Genomic DNA, 20,427 nt, shown 5'->3' with positions numbered 1-20,427 from the left:
GGGGGCCGAGCGCGCGGACTGCGAGGTGAGCGGGGCACGGGAGAGCTGCCGGGCGGGCCCAGGGCGGCACCCTGCCCTCAGCCCTGTGCCGAGGAGCGTCCAGAACTCTGTGTCCGGGTCTGGACTCCTCCGTACCCGAGAGACGTGGAGCTCCCGGAGGGGGTCTGTCGGAAGGCAGCGAAGGCCATGAAGGGACGGGCGCATCTCCTGGCTGAGGGAGCTGGGTCTGTTCAGCCTTGAGGAGAGCAGCGCAGGCATCGTTAATATCTATAAATACCCGTGGGAGGGTGCCAAGGGGATAGTCCTCATTGCTGAGCAGTAAGGCAAGGGGCAGATGCACAGGAGTTCGCACCTGAGCGTGAGGAAGGAATTCCTTTCCCGTGTAGGTGCAGTGGAACAGGGGTCGGTGTGAGCCCCTGCCCCGGGGATGCTCCAGAGCTGAATGCAATCCGTGTGCTCCGGGATGAGCCAGGCAGAGCAGGGAGGTCCCAGGTGGCCCCTGTGGTTCCTTCCAGCCTGACCCGCTCTGGGATTCTCGGGGCTGCCGGGAGCAGCAGAGGCTCGGGCAGGGCAGGCGTTGCTTTGCAGGTGCCTGGGGTTGGAACCCTGTTCCCCAGCCTTTAAAGACTGTGGAGAGGAGAAATCCTCGTGCACAGGATGCCTGGCGTTATAAAGCAGCTGGTGCACAGCTTGAACTTTGGAACTGGAATTCCTGCCACTGACAGCCCATAAAAATGTTATGCTCAGCATGGCTGTCCTGCAGCAGCTGCTGCAAGGCTTTCCTGAGAAATAAAAATGTTTCAAGCACCTGCAAAGTGTTGCTATGTGGTTTGTATTGTGGATAAGAAATTTCAAGAAGTTAAAAGCATATAAACCCTCTCAGAATAAAATTGGTATGCAATGTACACCATGTCAGAGAAACAAGCCATTAGGTTATTTCTCCCACTCTGCCCAGAACCTTATGGATGTTGTATTTTAGTGAATGACTCTTCATTTTCTGTCTTCAGTAGAACGTGTGCTACTGTCAGGATGCCTGAAGTAAACACAGATCACCTGGATGAGCAGCAGGTGCAGCTCTTGGCAGAGATGTGCATCCTTATCGATGAAAATGACAATAAGATTGGAGCAGAGACCAAGAAAAACTGTCACTTGAATGAAAACATTGACAAAGGTATGGCTTGCTTATGTCCTAATTGAACCATTAAGTTGATTAAATATTTTCAGAAGCATAGTCATAATAAAATTACAGCCTTGATCTCAGGTGATCAAGTGAGTGTTGGATCAAACCAGAGCAAGTACCTCCCCTTAGGCCCCTCCTCCTCAGCATAAAATATTTAATGTTAAAATTCTGCAGAATGGAGGAACACTCAATTAGAGGCATTTGTAAAGGAGAGAAATGTGTGATTGCCTATAGAAGCTTGATAAATATTTTTAATTCACATTTGGAAGATAAAGTAGTATTTTGCCTGTTATGTATACCTAGTTCTGTGTAGCTTTTCCGAAAGAATGCTGTTTGCTTCTTTGCTGAGTTCTTTTCAGGTAGAAAAGGATTTCATTTTAAAGTAGTTCACCCAGAGTTCTTCTTCAAACCCTGCTAATAGGAAGGGGTTTAACTGATTTTGGGTTGGTCAGATTCAACAGTCTCTCATGGTAGTGTGTGACCTCTTTCTTTGTACTTAGGGAAAGCATCTTCCTGAAGAAAACAGCAATTATACTGTTTTTATTGGAGCCTGTTTTTGTTCTGCTTTTGCAATTCTCGAAGGGTCTTGAAATTCAGTTTTTTAAGAATTTTTGAGTCATTTCTTTTTGATTGTAAATTTATGGGTGCCAAGCTCTCCTTGGAAGCTTGCCCAAATATGCACATTGAGAATGGTAAACTGACTGAGTTTAGAAGAACTCCTCTGTTGCATTTTTGTTCTAGGAACTCTTCTAATTTCATGTTTTGCATAAGCTGACTTAGAAACCTGAATAATAGCTCTTGAATTATTGATCAAATCCCTGTTTTTTAACATATATTAATTTAAAATTGGATTATGTAAAAATGAGGCCATTATAAGCCCTTAACTGTCTTCATATGTTTTTTTTCTCTTGCATATAATATCTCAGTTTTGTTGTTTGTTTGTTTTTTTTTTTTAATTTTTAGGTTTACTGCACCGAGCTTTCAGTGTTTTCTTATTTAATACAGAAAATAAACTGCTGCTGCAACAGAGGTCAAATGCAAAAATTACATTTCCAGGTTAGTACTGAAACACTGTATTTATATAAATGGTTTTTTTTTGGATCAATACTTTAAAAAATACATCAATCCAATCCTGTATTTTTTTTTGATCAATACTTTAAAAAAATACATCAATCCAATCCTGCAGTGAACTCATTCTGAGGTTTTAGAATTTTCTACTTTGGAGAGGACATTCTTCCAATACTTTTGAGAGTTCAAATTACCTTGTGGGTGAAGTAAGATAAGGGGAATGCTTGTGTATTGTTATATATATTCTTGGGAAATGGTTGTCCCTGCCATGTTTGGTCCTGTTGGTGCAAGGGCAGAGGGTGTGGTGTTTACCCCTTCTGCTGCAAGACATTTATTGGAGTTGAAGAAATGGCTCTGGTGTCTGTGGAGAGTGTCCCAGTGCACTGGTAAAAGCTGATGTGCAGCAGAGCCATGGTGCCTGGGACACCTGTGGACCTTTGTCTGGATTGTCTTAACAAACACTTGTTTAACTCTGCCAGAAGTGAGGCAAAAGTGTGGCCAAACCATGCAGTGCATGACTTTGAACACTCCTGAACTGTCAAATGCAAATAGGCGTAAAAATAAGGAGGGAAATAAAATAGAAACAGCTTACATGAGGCGTGCTGGAGGGAGCATGAAGCTGTCTGTTGCAGAATTTTCAGTGGAAAACAAAATCAAGTGTTTCCAACTTGAGGAAGGAAGACCTTTTTCTTTTTTCCAAGGGAATCTTTACTTTAGATCTTGTTTCAACATTTTGTCTATAAAAGTCAAGCTCAAAAGCATCTAAAATAGCGTTACAATATCTACAAACCATGTTTGGGCATTTTGACTGGTTAGCAGAGAAGGAAAAAATTAAAAACAGAGTATAGATTGTTTGTCCTTTAAACACAGATATAAACTTTGTATTTAATTCTACTTACTGCCAGCTGTTCTTGAAGCTCTGGGAATATTTTCATTATTCTGTAAAATATGAACTCCCAGAAGTAATTTTAATTAGCATTTGAGAGATAAACAAGGTCTTTACAGACTGGCTCTCTAAGTAGATGGGTTGGGGATAAGAATGCCTGTCCTCATGTGTATCAAACAGTAGCCTGCAAAGTAGTGCTTGGCAGAGGCAAATCCCAGTGCAAAATATGTAAAGGAAAATAAGAGGTGTCAATATCCTCTTTCTGTGACCCTTGTCTGCAAAAGAGAAATGAAGCTGGGATGTGTTGAATAACTGGTCTTTGTCTTTGGGGGATTTTGGTGTTGTGGGTTTTTGGGTTTTTTCCCAGGGCCTTATATGTATCAAAACTGAACTGATTGAACTTGTTGCAGATTGTTTTACCAACACTTGTTGCAGTCACCCTCTGAGCCATCCACAAGAACTGGAAGAAAATGATGCCATTGGTGTTCGGAGAGCAGCACAGAGACGGCTGAAAGCAGAGCTGGGAATTCCCATGGAGCAGGTAAAGAAAGGAGAGAGAAACAGGAATTCTTGGCAGCATTTGCCAGCTCACAGACTGTGTCTGGCAGGCAGAGTCAGCCTCAAACCTAAAAATGAACTTTGGAGATGCAGAGAACTGAGTGAATTTCCAGAGATCCCTGGAGGGCAGGGTTACACTTGGTCTGTCAGTACATGGTTCTGACCTTGCCTTCAGGTGATTGTCAACTCTTTTCCTTGGGGATGAGGGGTATGTGCAAGTGTTTGTGTTCATCAGTGCTCAGTGAGTGTGCAGTAAAGTCTAGTAAACATTATTTAAAACATACCATATAAGAGAAATACACTCCCAGCATTACAGGGTGAGTCTGACTAGAGAAATGCTGTGCAATTCATGCTATCAAACTGTTTTAAGTTTTTTTTTTTCTAGTAATTCTTTGTGGAAAAGTGCATTGCAGTTGTACACTTGGGAACAAATAATTTCTAAGGAAGAGGATAATAGCTGATAAATTGTACTGCAATGCCCAGCAGTGCAGTTCTCCTGGTCTGGCAGCACTTCTGACGAGCGTTTTTCTGTAGGTACCTCCAGAAGACATCTCCTACCTGACTCGAATTCACTACAAGGCCAAGTCTGATGGCATCTGGGGAGAACATGAGATAGACTATATCTTATTTGTGCAGAAGGATGTGACACTGAATCCTGACCCCAACGAGATCCAAAGCTACTGCTACGTGACACAGAAAGAACTGAAACAGCTCCTGGACAAAGCTGCCAGGAATGAAGTCAAGATTACTCCATGGTTCAAGCTGATAGCAGAGACCTTTCTTTTTAAGTGGTGGGATAACTTGAATAACTTGAACAAATTTGTTGAACATGAAAAAATACACCGAATGTGAATAGCTGGGATAAAAGGTGCTGAAGGCTAGCAGTGATGTGTTCTCTCATTAACACTGATAAATCATGATGTATGTGCAGAGAATTGCTCCACATGGAGCATGTGTAATTTATACAGATGTTGTCATAGCCAATGTTTTTTCTTCTGTCTTTGTCACCTCTTCCCCCTCATCCTTGGTTCTCTTGGGCCTGTTAAGATCTCATGTAAAATGGGACCCCTGGGTTCTTCCTCCTCCATTGCCTGGTGAAAGATCCTCAGCCCGTGTGTGCCCTGCACACCTGGGAGGGAGCCAGGCACTTCCTGCCCAGCTCAGAGAGGAGGGCTGGGGTGTTCCCATTGAACTCAACCACACATTAAATGACTGCACATGACTGTAGGCTCTGCTGTGATGTTGAGACCAACTGCCAAAAGAAAAAAGCAATTCAAAGTAATCAGGATTATTTTTAATTGCAGAAAGCAAATCTCTTCAGCTACTGTACTCTACAATTAACCAAACTCATAAAAGCTTAAGTAATTGGATTGCCTGTGTGGAGTAACTTTGACTTTGAAGTGCTGACAGATGTGTTAAAGCTTTAGATAATAAACACTGTTTGGGGCTTTTTCCCCCACCAGGTTTTTCTATTTAGTTGATGGTTGAGTACTGAACATCTCAAATTAAAAAAAAAATGTTAATTACAGCAAATGTAAGTGGTACCTGTCTACTGTCAGTAGCCTGTCTTTAGAGACAGGATGTGCTCTTCTCTATTTTGCAGAAAACAAGGCATCTTGATACAAGGGATTTTCTTTTCCTGGAATAGTCATTCCCAGACAACTCAAACCACCTGAACCCCACAATTCAAGACTTACAATTTGTGGGCTTACACTGGGTCTTGATGTCAGTTAATTAGAAATTGTAAGAGTACCAGAGCTAATCCTTTTTGATCTTGTAGTTAATCAATTGCTAGTAACTTAGGAGGCTTTTTCAGTAAGACAAATACCCAATGGTACTTTAATGGTAGACTGGGGGGGACGGAGGGTCCTCAAAAAAGTGTGATTTCTTCTGTTAGCACACTACTCAAACTAGTTTTTAAGTTCTCCCAGAGCCTGATGAAATAGGATGTCATCCAACTTATCATTAAAAGTAAACATGGTTGTAATGATTCTGTGTCTGGATTTGGGCTAAAATTAACTTTTTTTGTGGTCAAAAGGAAAATTTCTCATCTCAAGGTTTCTCTTTCTCATCCCTGTTCTGACTGCAGCACTGAAGCTTCCATGTACCAAAGTGGTTCAAAATTTTAGAGACAAGTTTGTTGTGTATTGGCCAGAACTGATGCAGTTTCAAAGCAAATAATATCAGGTGAGGGAACAGTGATGTGATGTAGCAGCTCTCTTGAATTCAGGGCAATCAGCTATGACACCCAGCTGTAGGCATTGGAGAAGTTCTCAAATACTTTTTAAATCTAACTTTATAATTAAAACACCTTGCCTAAACCCTTGGACTGCTGTTTTCTTTCCAGATGTGAAGCAACATGGAGAATAATCTTATTGCCACACTCTAAGCAGCACCCTGCCCATTAAACACCACTGAAGCAGCATGATGTGGGCAGGGCAGCAGGGCACAGATCTATGGAAAAAAGTTTCGTTTTTCTATTTCAGCTTTTCTATTTCTATTTCAGCAAAAGTTGGCAAAACACAGATCCTGAAGTAGAAGCCCTGTGCATACAAAAGCTGAAAGAAAAGTTTTGCTTAACACAGTTCCTCAAAGTCCCTCAGTCTTTCTTGGCATTGGTCTTCTTTGCAGCTTTACAGTATGCTTTAATTCTGAATTTATTACACAAAGTAGATGAGAGAAGCTCTATCAATTTACACATGCTACAAAAGCTGACATCTGAACAGTCACTGGCTGTATTTCAAAAAGTAGTGATTTGAGGCTTCTTCCCCCTTCTTTTTTTGGGGGCATGTGTTAATTTTTAACACGGATTTGAAATGTACTGTTCAAGCAACACATTTATCATGCATAATTTTACAAACCTCTATGTAATCATTGACCAGGTAGGGACAAAAAGAAAATATTTCACATTTGACAATATATTTTGCCTTGAGCAGATACAGAATTTTGTCTATCAGGTCCTGAAGAGAAAATGACTTGCTAAGCCAAGGATGACAGTAGCATGTGCTTGGCACAAAATTTCAGTCTGATCCTCATTCTCTACGTATCTGAAATATTAATATTAATCTGAAATATGCAAGGTTGTAGCATGTAACCTTCCCATTACAGGTGGCAGGTCAGTACTAGAACTGCAGTTTCTCCTCCAGTCACCCTGTATCTCAGTGAAGCAGCAGCATTGCTCCTGTGCTTCAGTGCACAAACACAAACTTTGTTGTTCTTGATGCTTTCCTGTTACTTCCCCACCTTTTTCAGCCTTCACCAGCAACATAAACTCATCACAAAGGAGTACCTGCATGCAGCAATCCAAACCTTACTGAACCCAGGCTTTTTTTATTAATGGTAGTTCAACAAAGTGTTCACATTTCTAGACTTAACCTCATTTTAAATTAGGTTTGTATAGAAATACAAATACTTCACTGATACATGAAACTCAGGAATAAGAATATGGAAGAAATTATTTTTTATATCTGTTTATAAATGGTTTCTGCCACTAGAATTGGCAAATTTCTCTCATGGTATTTCTTGGAATTACAACATCAAGATATCAAAATACTGAACCTGAAGTATCTTAACCACTAACATAAACCACACACTTAAACACCAAGTATTACCAAAAAAGATGACAGGACTAGAAATTAGTTTTAATAAATTTAATTTTGATTTTAAATTGGATTTTTTGATTAGTTTTTAATCTTGATTCAGAAGACTGCTTATCTTCTCTGTGTTTTGCCAGATTTTCTCTTCCCAGCTAGCAGATGTCTTGGCTTCAAGTTGAATATGTGCCTGTCTGCCTCTCCTTTCCTGCCCAGGCGATTCATTTTCTTTTGAGCTTTCTTTGCCATGATCTTGACCTTCTTCACCATCTATTTAAAAACAAACAAACAAACAAACATGCAGAGTAACTTCCTCAGTAACTCAGGTAACAAGCTTTACCTTAAAGAAAACCCACTAAGCTGGGTGGTTTTATCAAGAACATTAACACCAACTCTAAAGCAGCATCACCATCAAAGTGATACCTCCGTAGCAAAACTTTCCAGTGCACTAACACAGGATCATGCTGTGCCTGGAATTCCTCACTTACTAAAGGAGGAACTCCACAGTTTGAAGAATTCCTCCTTCAGATTTGCATTTAGAGACTAAAGAATTAAAATGTCCATTCTTGGTGTGTATTATTACATATTATTTGTAAGAAGGAAGTAGAGAAGCAGAGTCCAAGTGAAAAGACGATCAAGCTGCAGGGAGACCAAGCACAGACTCTGGACAAACATAACCAGCCTACTGTGGAGTTTCCCAGGAGCTGCTCCAGGTACAATCATGCTGGTTGAGCTGCCAAGCAGGTGAATACAGGTAAATAACAAACCTTTTCATCCCGGAGGCCAGACACATCCCGTGGCGTGCGAGAGCAGCTGCGGCTGCGCGACACCGACCTGGGCGTTTCGGACTCATCGCGCTTGCGCTTCCTCGTGGTGCTGCGTGACCTCCTCACGTAATGGGCCTGAAATTGAAAACATCATCTAACCCTTAAAGCCAGAAACAATCAGCTCATTTCTGATCAGAGTCATAGGAAAAACAGGAAGTGGATTGCTGTGATAGATTATATTGGTTACTCCATAGTAACGTAAAGATCTTGAGAGATATTGGTCTCTGTCTCTCTGTCCTACAGGAACATTCAAATTTCAGTGATTATTAGCTTTTTTCCTCCACAATTACTAACTGGCTTTTTTCTTTGGGTGGAGTACACTCATAACTAATCAATAGAAAAATACAAATTAATGGCTAGCATTACTTAAGCAATCTTGCGACAGCAAAATAGCAATGATGAAGCCTACCCTGATTAATGTCCTGTGCACTGGGCAAAGCCCTAAATAATTTCAGACATAAAGACTGATTATGTATAGCATAAGTATTACATTTCTACATTGCTCCTACATCAACATGGCATGGCAGCTCTGCGAACCATAAATGCTTGCTTCACATGTGTAATGTTGATAGTTCTTGTTTCCTAACTCCTTGTTTAGCTAAAGAATTAGAGATCTCAAGATCCAGGGAGCTGTAATACTGCTGGATTTGCCATACAAAATGTTTTGGGGTTTTATAATTTCCGTTAAAATGTCTCCTGGAGGCCAGTCTCTGATGAAATACTTTATCTGCCTTACATTTGAAGATGCCAGCTGCCCTCAAAAACTTCAATTACAGCTCATGGAATTAATGAACTATAAAAAGATAGGCCTGATCTGTTGCAATTACTATTTCTGACATAGTAGAGTCTCCTCCAACAAAGCAGACTTGAAAATGAAGAAGTATGCTTAGCTAAGCCTGTTCTTGAATCCTACACAAATTCCAAGAAAGCAGCGCACATTCTTGATAAGTTAGTTTTTCAGCTTATACAACCTGTTTTGATCACATTACTCAAAAAATTCCATCTGCCTCATCTGCAGTTCCTAATTCATCCTTAACAGACCCCACCTCTCTCTTGTGCCAACTTTAAAAAGCATTTCAACTGTGCTCAAAGAAATCTAAGTCTCTTTTAAACAAATATTATGTTCAATAAGCAAAAACTTACATCATCTTTATTGGTCATGTCAAGTCCAAGATCAGTCATTTCTTTCTCTAACACCTTCCTCTGGACCTGTAAAAACACAGTTAAGTAAGTAAGTAAGTAAGTAAGTAAGTAAGTAAGTAAGTAAGTAAGTAAGTAAGTAAGTAAGTAAGTAAGTAAATAAATAAATAAATAAATAAATAAATAAATAAATAAATCCTTCCACCTTACTTTTTGTCTCAATATACCAACCAGAAGTCCATTATATTCACTATATATTTCTGGCTTTATCACATCCACACACAGGTCATTGACATCCTACCTTCACATTTAATTTTTTGCACCCATAAGTTCTGCTTCACAGGACTCCAATGGCCCAACATTTCCTAAAGATCGTATAATTAGTTTGCCTTTTTGGGGGGAAGCTGACAAGGAGAGGTAGTTTGGTCAAAAATGTTTCCTTTTCTCCCAAAAGACACACACTCTGGAGAAGGTAAGAGATCTTGGGGGCAACAGCAGCTAGATTCATTTTCTAAAAAATGTCTAGTAATCAGTTTATTACTTTGCAATTGTCCTGGACTGGTCAGAAGAGACTCTGCCATCAGACAGAGCAATACCTGGCTACCAAAAAGACACATCATCTTTTCCAGAACAAATTTTACATGATTGTGATTTTAAGTAATGACCTAATTCTTATAACTCTTTGAATTTTAAGCAAACAGACAATATACAATGAAACGACCCAGTTAAACAAACTGAATCCTATTATTAAAAACCTCTTCTGCAATACATATGGAGTTTTACACAAGACTCACTTGTGTGACACAAAAAAAAAAGGATTACTATCCCTCCTTAGCTAAGCAGTGACCAGAACTCCTGGGAGAACAGTAGGAAGCAAGCAGTGAAAGGGCCAAGTATGAGCAAAAGCCACCAGTTCCACTACCTGACAGTGATACATGCTTTCATGATGCTGTTACATAGCAGCAAGATTTTTTTACAGAACATATTTTTACAGAACATGTTCTACACTCACCTTTTTAGCTGTTCTAGGCATCCTTGGACCATGAACATCTTTTTCCTTTGACTGCAGGATTTTCAGTTTCTTCTTTTCTCGGATCTTCCTTGCCAATTGTCTGATTTCCATCATTTCTTCATCTTCACTTTCTGGTTCACTGTCATATTCTCCAGCAGCTTCTCTCAGCTCTTCTTCTTTCTCCAATTCTTCCAGTTTCTTAGATTTTGAAGAGGTAAAATGGAGATCAGATCCTTGACTTACAATTCCCAACATCACATTTGTACATGGTCCTGGGCCATGACAGCACATAGGCCCTTGAAAAAAGGAACTACATTGCCTGATAACCACACAAATGGGTTGTGATAGAGATTACTGTGAACCCATGGACACACTGCTGTGCAGACTAACTCCATCACTCCACATCAACACTTGGCTAAAGTTGTGTAGCTGCCCAAAGCTGCCCAGGGTGTGAAAGCAGCTGTACTGTCCTGTGAGCTGTGCTTGCTGTGCCATTTCTGCAAACAGAAACAGACTGAAAAAACCCTTCTCTTCTGACATTCAACATGAGTCCAGGACACAAGCAATTCATAGGAACCCAACTGCATAACTGGCAGGCTCCATGGGCTGCACTCACCACTCCTCCTTAACAACCAGCAGGAAATCCAAAGAGTGATTGTTATTAAATAAAAATGTTACAAATTGAGCATTCCATCCATTTCCTCCATAGACATAAATCTGATGGATGAATTTCATATTATTAAAAATACATAAAGTTTGATAGCTACATTCCTGTAGCTGTAGTCAAAGAACAAAGAAATATAACTTCTAGTGCAAAACTCATATTTTAGAATGGAACAGATAATATCACCATCCTTCTGACAAGGTGAAGCAATTTTCCATTCTTCTGAAATTCTGTCCTTTATCATTCAAAAACTAGTATATTTTCCCATGACAAGTGCAGACAATGCAAAAAACAACAGGTTCTCATGATACATTGTTTTTAATCTACAAATGGTAATTGACATTAAAAAAATAAGAGATAAAGAGGAAAGAAAAGTGTAAAGTAAAACATGGAAAACTCACTCTCATTATATCAGGATCAATGTAGTCAAGTATATTATGGCCTTCCCATATCTCTGGAATCTTATCATATTTCTCAGATGAATTCATTAAGTCCCAGTATTCTTAAAAATACAACAAAAGTTGAAAAAGAGACAAAAATTAATTTCAAAGAATATTCCATTACAAAAAACAACACTCAGAACACACACACAGAAGAAGTGCCCTACCCCTAAGAATTTGGCAGCACCCCTGTTACATTCACAAATATTTCTGATTTCCCCCCTACTGCCAAAGATTGCTCAGTTATGGCATGATCCACTGTCCCAAGACATGCCAAGCAACAAAACCCCAGCTGAAACACAATACACACAGTTCTCTCTCATACTGATACTTTCTTAACAAAGAGAGCATCAGAAATTAATGAAGTACTATAATACAGAATGGAAAGAAAAAATCACTTGAATCATCAGAGCAATTGTTTCATGTCTGTGACCCCAAAATGGGAAACAACTGAGTAACATCACAAAACACATCAGTAAAGCTCTCCAGTTAGGATAGTATGCAATGAAATGGTGCCACTGGGAATTAGTTGAAAGGAATCAGGTTTAGGTATTCCCCCTTAAGGCTGAAATAGCCACACTTTACCGTTTAGTAATAATAATGGTGATATCAATTCTTATCTAATACTTACTCTGCAGATCCAAAATATAATCATCTCCCATTTCTAGTTCAATATCTCTCTCCTGCAAAGACATACATGGCTTTAGGTACCATCTAATTTAGAAGCAATGGACTAACACAGCAAATTTAAAATCCAGCTGCTGATTTCCTGATGTAGAGATGTCACTTACCAATTTCCTCTTGGGAGTGTCTACTTCCATGCGTTTCTTACGAGCTACTACTCCTTCAGGTATAAAAGGCAGCCGCTCCTGGAATAAATCCATCCCAAAAACAAAAGGAAAAGAAGTTCACATCAATTTTTTTACACTGCTATAAATCAACAGCTGCACTGTAAAATATTTCTGAAGAATACAAAATCCCAAGCTCCCAGCAGGAAAGACACCTACAGATAATAAATTAGAAAACTTCATCATATGAATCTGTTTGCAGATTAACAATGACAGAATTCTTATCTTACTTAAGAAATACTGGGAAACACATTAAATAGTGTAAACATGTAGCCTACCTTGTTATCTCTTTTGTTTGGCATGGCCAAGTGTAATCTATTCAGTACTTCATTCACTTTGTTTCCTTTCATTTTAGTATCAACACGATGGGCCAACAGTCTGTCACAGGCCTGAAATGGCACATGGCAAGGTAAGGTGAGGAACAAAGCCTTTTAGACAAAGCAAATGACACTGCAGGCATTCAATCCCAAGCATCTGGCTTCACATCTTATTCTCTTTTTGTCTTATACCTTTAACTCTCAAGAAAGCATCAAATTATTTTATATTAAAAGCATCCTGGGAAGATGCAGATATGTATTTTTAATAGGACTCAGAAAAAAATCACAATTAAAAAAAATTATTACAACATTATTTTCCATTTTCACCCAAGCTCACTGAAGCACAACAAGGAAAACATTTTTGAAGTTTATCACTACAATGCAGTCTACCTGAGATTAAACTCATACAGTGAAGCAAGATGTTAGCTGTTCATTTGGGATGAAACCAAGAGAATGCACCTACCTCCGTTTTAACTTGGATTACACCCTCTTCAGTTAGCGTACTTGTCTCTATTACAGAAAATCCTTCTGCTTCAAAAGCTTCAAATATTTTCTAAAATTGAAAAATTAACCCAAATAATGACATCCTGTGCATTTCTTAACATTCCACAATACATAAAGAAGAGAAATCTTAATCCAATTTCAATACATACAATGCATTACTATTTTATTAGAAGGTGTTTCTAAAAAATGACAGGAAGTTTACAATTATAGTTCTATTTAATCTCTTTCTCATTTTATAAGCAAGTAACTACTTTTTAAAAGGCCCATAAAAAATGACCCATAAGGGAAAAAGAAAAAAGAGTGAGACACAAGTTTTATGTGCTTTAGCCTGTAGATACAATTGAATTAAGCCTGTAGGACCTTTTATTGCAACTGTTCAGCAAGACCTCTGAGTCTAGTGCTCATTGTGCTAACTGTCACTGAAAGGATTATTGAGTAAAGCTATCAGCTAACTTCCAACTAAGGTAGTAACTGCAAGTTCTCACACCATCAGAGATTTCTGAAACCATTAAGAACCTGCCTTCTGTTTGGCATTTACAATATTCAGGCAAGGACTACATTAGACAGTACCAAAGAAAGATGGGGTTGAGACCTACAAAGCTACCTCCCACTGCACAATTAGAGCAGCTCAATAGAGGAATGATCATGCAAAAGATTTTGCCCAATAAAAATTATAACCATCCACAATGCACACGCAGTATTTTTGTACACATCAGAAGACAAAGAGGGGAGAGAAGTATCCTAACCTGGCTCTCTTCAGGAAGTTCTGAAATCCTCTTCACATCGCATTTGTTTGCAACGATTATAAGTGGCTGATAAAAAGGCAAAAAAAAAAATCTTAATTCAAGTTACCATGTTATAAACCCCTGGGGTTTGTTAATAATGTGAACAAAACTCACCTTGTTAGCAAACAATGGCTTAATATTTCTGAAGAGCTCCACCTGCTCCTCCAGGCTGTGCCCACACTGCTCAGACACATCCATGACGTAGAGCACAGCAGCGCGCAGATGTGCCAGGGCAGTGATAGCCTGCATCTCAATGGTGTTCCTGTCCTCCAGGGGGTGATCCAAAATACCAGGAGTGTCTACTACCTAAAATTAACATCATTCACCCAGGTGTTACTGATCAGCTATTGCAGAACATGTGTTTGATTGTTCATCTATATTGTCTTTTAAAGACAGCGACAATTTTTCCTTTCAGTCACAAATAGAACTGCGAGCTCTGCCAAACTGAGAATGTAGAAATGGAAGAAGAAAGAGGTTTCATAACCAACACTCCAAGTATTGCAGAGGAAGGGAAAATGCTGCCCCTACCCAGCCCAGAATTTGAGAGTGATAAAAAGTGATCTGGCTTTAGTCAATAGTTCCATTTCCCATCTTCCCTCCAACTGAACACAGACCCATGCATGTACATTTTTAGAACAGGTTTTGACTGCTGCTCTCACTTGGCACACTGCACCTTGCACAGCAGCTGTCAGACACAGCATGTCTCATCAAGACACAAAAATGTAGCTCCTATGGCAAAAAGGCAAATCAGGCTATAACCAGCTCACTCTTTCAAGAAACTGCAAAATAGTAACAGTTCTTACCTGCCAACGTAGATACTTATAATCCATATGTCCCACAAAGAGAGATTTCGTGGTAAAGGCATAAGGCTGCACTTCTACATCTGCTCTTGTAACCTTAAAACAAGATTTAGTCACACACATTTATTTAAAAATTCCTGAAGTTGAAAGCAGTATACTTTAATTACAATGCACTGCCTTTGCTACAGGGTAAAAAAAAAGAGCTACAAACTGGTTATTCTAGCTTCTCTGCAAGTATTTGTCTATCAGAGAATATGCTAATGGGATGCTACTTTGGAAAAGATAAGGATTTTTAAGAGTGAAATCTATCAAAACTTTCCATTTATTCCTCCAGGAATTTCATTCAACCTCTACTCACACATCTGAACTTGCTACTGCTCACATCGGACACTCCCACAACTATATCAAATTGTTTAAAAGTTACCTTATTTTAATTAAACTGTATCTCAATATTATCTATGGAAAAAACACTCACATACCTTATTTATAAAGCTGGACTTCCCAACATTTGGGTAGCCACACAGCAGAAGAGTTCGTGTATTGGGATCAATGGTTGGCAAACGAGACAAATGTTGTCGCACTGAAATGTGAAAAAGATTTTTGAAGTATCTCTGATAATTTAAGTTTTATTGAGATGCAATAACTACACATATGTTGAATTGTTTACATAAAAATTAGTAACATTTCTGATATATGATCATTTATGAAAGTATGTAATAATTTGCAGACTTCACAAGTATCTACATATGACAAAAATAAAATTTAATAAATATTTAAGAAATGAAGACCACTTTCTTATAGCTAGAATGACTCAAGAGTCAGGCAGTCCTGAAGGAATCAGGCAGTCCTTATTAGTCCTGAAGGACTGATAAGTCTGAAGAAAGGAGTAATGTCTGCAAAATCTTTAGCAACATGTTAGTGAAAAGAATGGTAAGTAAAAGCATGCCTGCTTTTTTCTTTAAACAAAGAAAAGGTTTTACCACTGTTAGTAATACCATAAAATTTAATAAATATTCAAAGAAGAAACTATTTTGTTGAAAAATAAACACTAAGTATTTGGGGATTTTAAAACCATTCCTGTGTTTCCTGGATCTGTAACCTGTACCAAACGCATTCTTCTACTAAGCCTAATAAACTTTCTACCCAATTCAGGTGCCTTTTTTCAGCCCATATGTAACACCAACCTTGCTCCAAATATTCCAGGCTCTGTTTCTGTCTCTTGATGATGGTGCACATGCGGCCCAGGGCGGCCCGTTTGAGCTGCTTGCACCGGTACAGGGAGTCCCCGTACTTCATCAGCCGCACGTAGTCCTTGGCCACACTGCGGGCATAGGGAGCACAGATTGTCAGCCACAATCCCCCAGGCAGGGCAAAACCAGAGAAATGAGATGATCACAGGTCAGCCAACAATCCCCAGGCAGGGGCAAAACCAGAGAAATGAGATGATCACAGGTCAGCCAACAATCCCCAGGCAGGGGCAAAACCAGAGAAATGAGATGATCACAGGTCAGCCAACAATCCCCAGGCAGGGGCAAAACCAGAGAAATGAGATGATCACAGGTCAGCCAACAATCCCCAGGCAGGGGCAAAACCAGAGAAATGAGATGATCACAGGTCAGCCAACAATCCCCAGGCAGGGGCAAAACCAGAGAAATGAGATGATCACAGGTCAGCCAACAATCCCCAGGCAGGGGCAAAACCAGAGAAATGAGATGATCACAGGTCAGCCAACAATCCCCAGGCAGGGGCAAAACCAGAGAAATGAGATGTCTTTTTCTATTCTTAGCTAGCCTTCTGATGAAATCCTTTCTTCTATTCTTTTAGTATAGTTTTAATATAATATATATCATAAAATAATAAATCAAGCCTTCTGAAACATGGAGTCAGATCCTTGTCTCTTCCCTCATCCTGGGACCCCTGTGAACGCCGTCACAGGCAGCCACAATCCCCCAGGCACGGGCAAAACAGAGAAATCAACAGCCCTTACTTGTCAATCAGGTTCTTGGCAATATTGATCTGCCCCAAAGCCAGCTTGTAGTGGTCTTTGTCATACAGGACATTCATCAGGTCCGCGTAAAAAGGATGAATATCCTAAAACAAAAGCAGAATCTTTTGTTAAGTTAAAAGCAGAATCTGATGTTAAGTCTCGTATTTTCTTGCTCTAAGATGACTATTTCTTCTTCAATGTAGGTTCTTTTTTTTTCTCCACAACAATGGACTGGAGAGCAAATGACACTAACATAAATGACACCAAAAGCCAAACAATTTTCATTACTATCTTATGTAAGAAAAATAATCTGCTTGGTCATTAAATGTATGAATCTTACTTGCTCTCAATTTCTTCTGCAAACACATCTTTGACTTATTCATACAGAGTTTCCAGTTGATCTTCTGCTTTCTAAAATACTTAATATTACAACTTTGAAGTCTCTTTTTAAAGTAAAAAACTGCAAGAAGCCAACAGAAATTGTGTCTAAAAGGAAATTCATATTATTGCAGAAACACAGCAATACTATAAATTCCTTTTCTTTTCTGAGTGCTGCATTAAATTCTATACAAGACCAGACAAAAAGGGTTTTTTAAATGCCCAAATAAATCCTTAACTATTCAACGAAGTGGCATCACTGGTACAAATCTTTTAACTAGACTATTTTAGCTAGTTATATATTTACCTGAAGAAATTTCATCATGTTAAAAAAAACTCCAGAAGATATTTCTGGGAGTTCTGGAGCAACACTCACTGGATATGAAATTATCAAGAAAAACAATTAACAGGTGAATAATTTCAGTCTGAGCAGAAAACTGCCCACAAAAAAGTCCCACTGGGCACATGGATAGAGTTGCAGTGGTGGGAAGTTAATACTGTGTTTCTAACCCCACCCTTTATGGGGCTGATGACAACATTTATGTTGTCAAATTAACTCCTGCAGATGGAAAGCAATATGACATATTCTATTTCTTGGTATTTCCTCAGGAAGATTAAACATAAGCAGAATTTCCATATGCACACACAAAGAAGAAACAGGCAGACACAACATACTCAAAACCCCCACATTTTTTCTTAATTTAAAAGCAACTTCTGGCAAACATATCTGATCAGCTAAAAGGTTGTAAAATCCAGCCTTTAATGACCATCCACGGGCACAACTTAGACTTCTGTTCTTCACAGGAACATACAACTTCTGCAGTACCGGTTTTGCCCACTACTAACAGTAAAATCTACTTGAAATCAGCCAAATTGTCTATGCAGAGAAATCAGCAAATGAGAAAACACTTACATCTAACTTCGGGAAATCTGTTAAGATCTGAGTGAGTCTGTCATGGTAATTTTGCTGAGTAAATTTGACTTTTCGCATATAAAAATGTCGAATCCGATGGATTTGGTAATGTTTGTGAATGACAGTTGGGGTCTTTCGCTGAGTCTTTGACAATGTCAAATCTATGAAGTCCTGCAATCGAGGCAACATGATTAATTACACAAAATGTCAAGTTCTTGTAAAGGCAACAATTTTATTTTGGACGAGGAGCACGCTGAGGAGTTAAGTACAGCCACAGTTGGACAGGTATGTTTTAGGGCAGGCAGGAATGAGCAGTTTGCACACTCCCTGTCCAGTTTCTACTGAAATGGACCGCGGGCTGCCCCGGCCCAGCCAGCCCGAGCCCTGCCGGAGCTCCTCTCACCGTGCTTAAAACCCCTTTTTCCGACTAGAAGAGGACTTTATTTTGAAGCAAGACGCTGCGATGAGTTTCGGTATGAGGGAGGTTTGGAAAACAGGAGGGATTTTTATGGAGAACACCCCCGCAGGGAGAAGCGCGACCGCAGGATCCCTGCTCAGGACGCTCTCTGACACGACCCCCCCGACACTGTACATGGTACGGGCCGCCGGGCGCAGCAGCACCAGCCTGGGCGAGTCCACGGCTCCCACGGGAGGGGGAGGAGGCGAAGGCCGACACCACGCCGGCACCGCGGAAGGGGCAGGAGGGCAGCGCGATCCTCGGAAGTCGCCGAGCGGGAGGAACGGGAGGGACGGCCCCGGCGCGGAGGGCACTGAGGGCATGGGCAGGGGCCGGGGCAGGAGCGGGGGAGCGCGGTACCTTGGCAGACGGAACCACCGTGATCTTCTTGAAGTTGTAGAGCGCCATGGCCACCACCACCGCCGCGCCACGCGCCGGAAAGGGAGCGCGCCCGGCGTTCTCGCGAGAGCTGCGCGCGTCCGGCCCGGGCGGGCCGGGAGAGGGAGGGAGGAAGAGGGAGAGGGAGGGATGAAGAGAGGGAGAGGGAAGATGGAAGTGGGGAAGGCGCTTGGTGTTTAATCTGAGTCTTGCCAGAGAAGCACTTGATCGCCAGCAGGGTTCTGGCAATGGCTCCCTGATGTGATGATTCGAGGCAGACACGGCCTGAGCCCCGTAGGTCCGAGAAGGCAAAACACACCCTCAGCCTGTTGAGCGCTGAGTAAAGGCTGATTTCATTAGCACGAAGGAGTTAATAATAGAGAGAGCAAGGATGGCGGAAGGGACCCCCAAAGCCTTACAGGGGCCAAGGGGCCCACGAGTGGCCTTGTCCCCAGGCTGTCACAGCTGGCAGCCAGTGCTGTGGCCCAGCAGAGGCACCCACCAGATGGATCTCCAGGGGCAGCTCTGGGTCTCCCATGGCATACCTGGAAAAATATCTTGGATTGTGCAAGAATCACGGAATCACAGAATCTGTTAGGTTGGAAAACATCTCCGAGGTCATTGAGTCCAAACACCACCAGTCAACTCAATGCCGCTTTGCCACGTCCTTAACTCTTTCCTCAAACACTTCCAGGGACAGTGACTCCACCACCTTTCTGGGCAGCCTGTTCCAGTGTCTGATCATCCTTTCTCTGAAGAAATTCTTCCAAATGTCCAGCCTAAACTTCCCCTGGCACAAACTGAGAATATGTCCTGTTGTCCTGCCCCTGGTTGCCTGGGATAAGAGGCTGAGCCCCCTCTGGCTGCAGCCTCCTTTCAGGGAGTTGTAGAGAGCAGTAAGGTCCCCCCTGAGCCTCCTGTTCTCCAGGCCAAACACCCCCAGCTCCCTCAGCTGCTCCTCATGGAATTTGTGCTGCAGACCCTGCTCCAGCTCCATAGCCCTTCTCTGGACACAATTCGGCACCTCAGTGTCTTTATTGAATAAAGTCATGTCTCAGAGAATGTCTGGAAAGACATATGGGATGTTAGGACGAAGAATGAAAGCTGTGAAGACCAAGGGGTTAATGTTGATAAGGGAGGGAAACGTGTGGGGAAATGGTGAGAAAAGGGGATAAAAGAGGCTGGTAGAACACCATGGTCAGTACAAATGTCTGATCATACCCTGCTCATCCTATCACTACAGCCTGCCCTTTTACTAAACTCCATTCCTGACCATTTTCCACATTGAGGGGGCTCTGTGTTCTGTTCCTGTGAGTGAGAAGCCAAGCACCTGCCACAGGAAAAGAGCTCCATGGTGGCCATGTTTCTGGGGTGCCAGGAACTGGAGGGACCATGGTGCATGCACACTGTGTTTCAGTGTATGCGTACATGCATACTGTGAAAAATGTGTATTTTATGATTGACTTTTCACAAATATTAAAATGAATATTATATGTGTTGTGTTAGAAAGTTATGCTGTGTTAATTTCCTTAAGTAGTGTGTTAAATATGGTTCTAGGTTATAATATAACGTTAAAATAGAAACTATGCTATGTAGGATACTTTTTTTAAAGAAAGGACTTGCACCAAGATAGCAGCCACAGGACACCTAAATATTTCAGAGAAAAAGAATTTATTGCTCTCTTTTTGAATT

At 40.7% G+C, this 20,427-nt stretch overlaps 2 protein-coding genes across 3 annotated transcripts; one reads left to right on the top strand and one right to left on the bottom strand.

Annotated features, from left to right (window-relative positions):
* The first annotated feature begins 6 nt into the window (after positions 1-6).
* Positions 7-6,013, top strand: IDI1 (isopentenyl-diphosphate delta isomerase 1). Of its 2 annotated transcripts, none has more exons than XM_005426735.2 (5): positions 7-25; positions 1,008-1,171; positions 2,144-2,236; positions 3,545-3,675; positions 4,227-6,013. In XM_005426735.2, the coding sequence occupies exons 2-5, from the start codon at positions 1,030-1,032 to the stop codon at positions 4,542-4,544; spliced, it is 684 nt and encodes a 227-aa protein (XP_005426792.1). In that variant the 5' UTR covers positions 7-25; positions 1,008-1,029; the 3' UTR covers positions 4,545-6,013. The 2 variants fall into 2 exon arrangements, with proteins under 2 accessions (XP_005426792.1, XP_030917557.1); XM_031061697.1 differs by lacking the exon at positions 7-25 and adding an exon at positions 81-224.
* Positions 6,014-7,327: 1,314 nt separating this feature from the next.
* On the bottom strand, positions 7,328-18,792 carry GTPBP4 (GTP binding protein 4). Its single transcript, XM_005426734.2, has 17 exons — positions 18,718-18,792; positions 17,901-18,071; positions 16,610-16,713; positions 15,807-15,943; positions 15,102-15,202; positions 14,626-14,718; positions 13,937-14,128; positions 13,784-13,849; positions 12,997-13,086; positions 12,495-12,605; positions 12,160-12,237; positions 12,000-12,051; positions 11,330-11,430; positions 10,265-10,462; positions 9,256-9,321; positions 8,053-8,187; positions 7,328-7,555 (listed from the first exon to the last, which is right to left on the bottom strand). The coding sequence occupies exons 1-17, from the start codon at positions 18,763-18,765 to the stop codon at positions 7,403-7,405; spliced, it is 1,896 nt and encodes a 631-aa protein (XP_005426791.1). The 5' UTR covers positions 18,766-18,792; the 3' UTR covers positions 7,328-7,402.
* Positions 18,793-20,427: the final 1,635 nt, after the last annotated feature.

Source organism: Geospiza fortis, unplaced genomic scaffold, assembly GCF_000277835.1.
Source record: "Geospiza fortis unplaced genomic scaffold, GeoFor_1.0 scaffold270, whole genome shotgun sequence".
Lineage (NCBI taxonomy): Eukaryota > Metazoa > Chordata > Aves > Passeriformes > Thraupidae > Geospiza > Geospiza fortis.
This window is presented reverse-complemented; position numbering and strand designations above follow the sequence as displayed.

Bases quoted from the DNA above. Each gene is read 5' to 3' on its own strand.
- IDI1 (XM_031061697.1), top strand. From the start codon at position 187: ATGAAGGGACGGGCGCATCTCCTGGCTGAGGGAGCTGG. The intron at 225-1,007 runs GTCTGTTCAGCC...TTCTGTCTTCAG, and splicing joins CTCCTGGCTGAGGGAGCTGG to TAGAACGTGTGCTACTGTCA. The intron at 3,676-4,226 runs GTAAAGAAAGGA...GTTTTTCTGTAG, and splicing joins TGGGAATTCCCATGGAGCAG to GTACCTCCAGAAGACATCTC.
- GTPBP4 (XM_005426734.2), bottom strand. From the start codon at position 18,765: ATGGCGCTCTACAACTTCAAGAAGATCACGGTGGTTCCGTCTGCCAAG. The intron at 15,203-15,806 runs GTTGGTGTTACA...TTCACATTTCAG, and splicing joins CCTGGAATATTTGGAGCAAG to TGCGACAACATTTGTCTCGT. The intron at 13,850-13,936 runs GTGAGTTTTGTT...CCTTTTTATCAG, and splicing joins AGCCATTGTTTGCTAACAAG to CCACTTATAATCGTTGCAAA.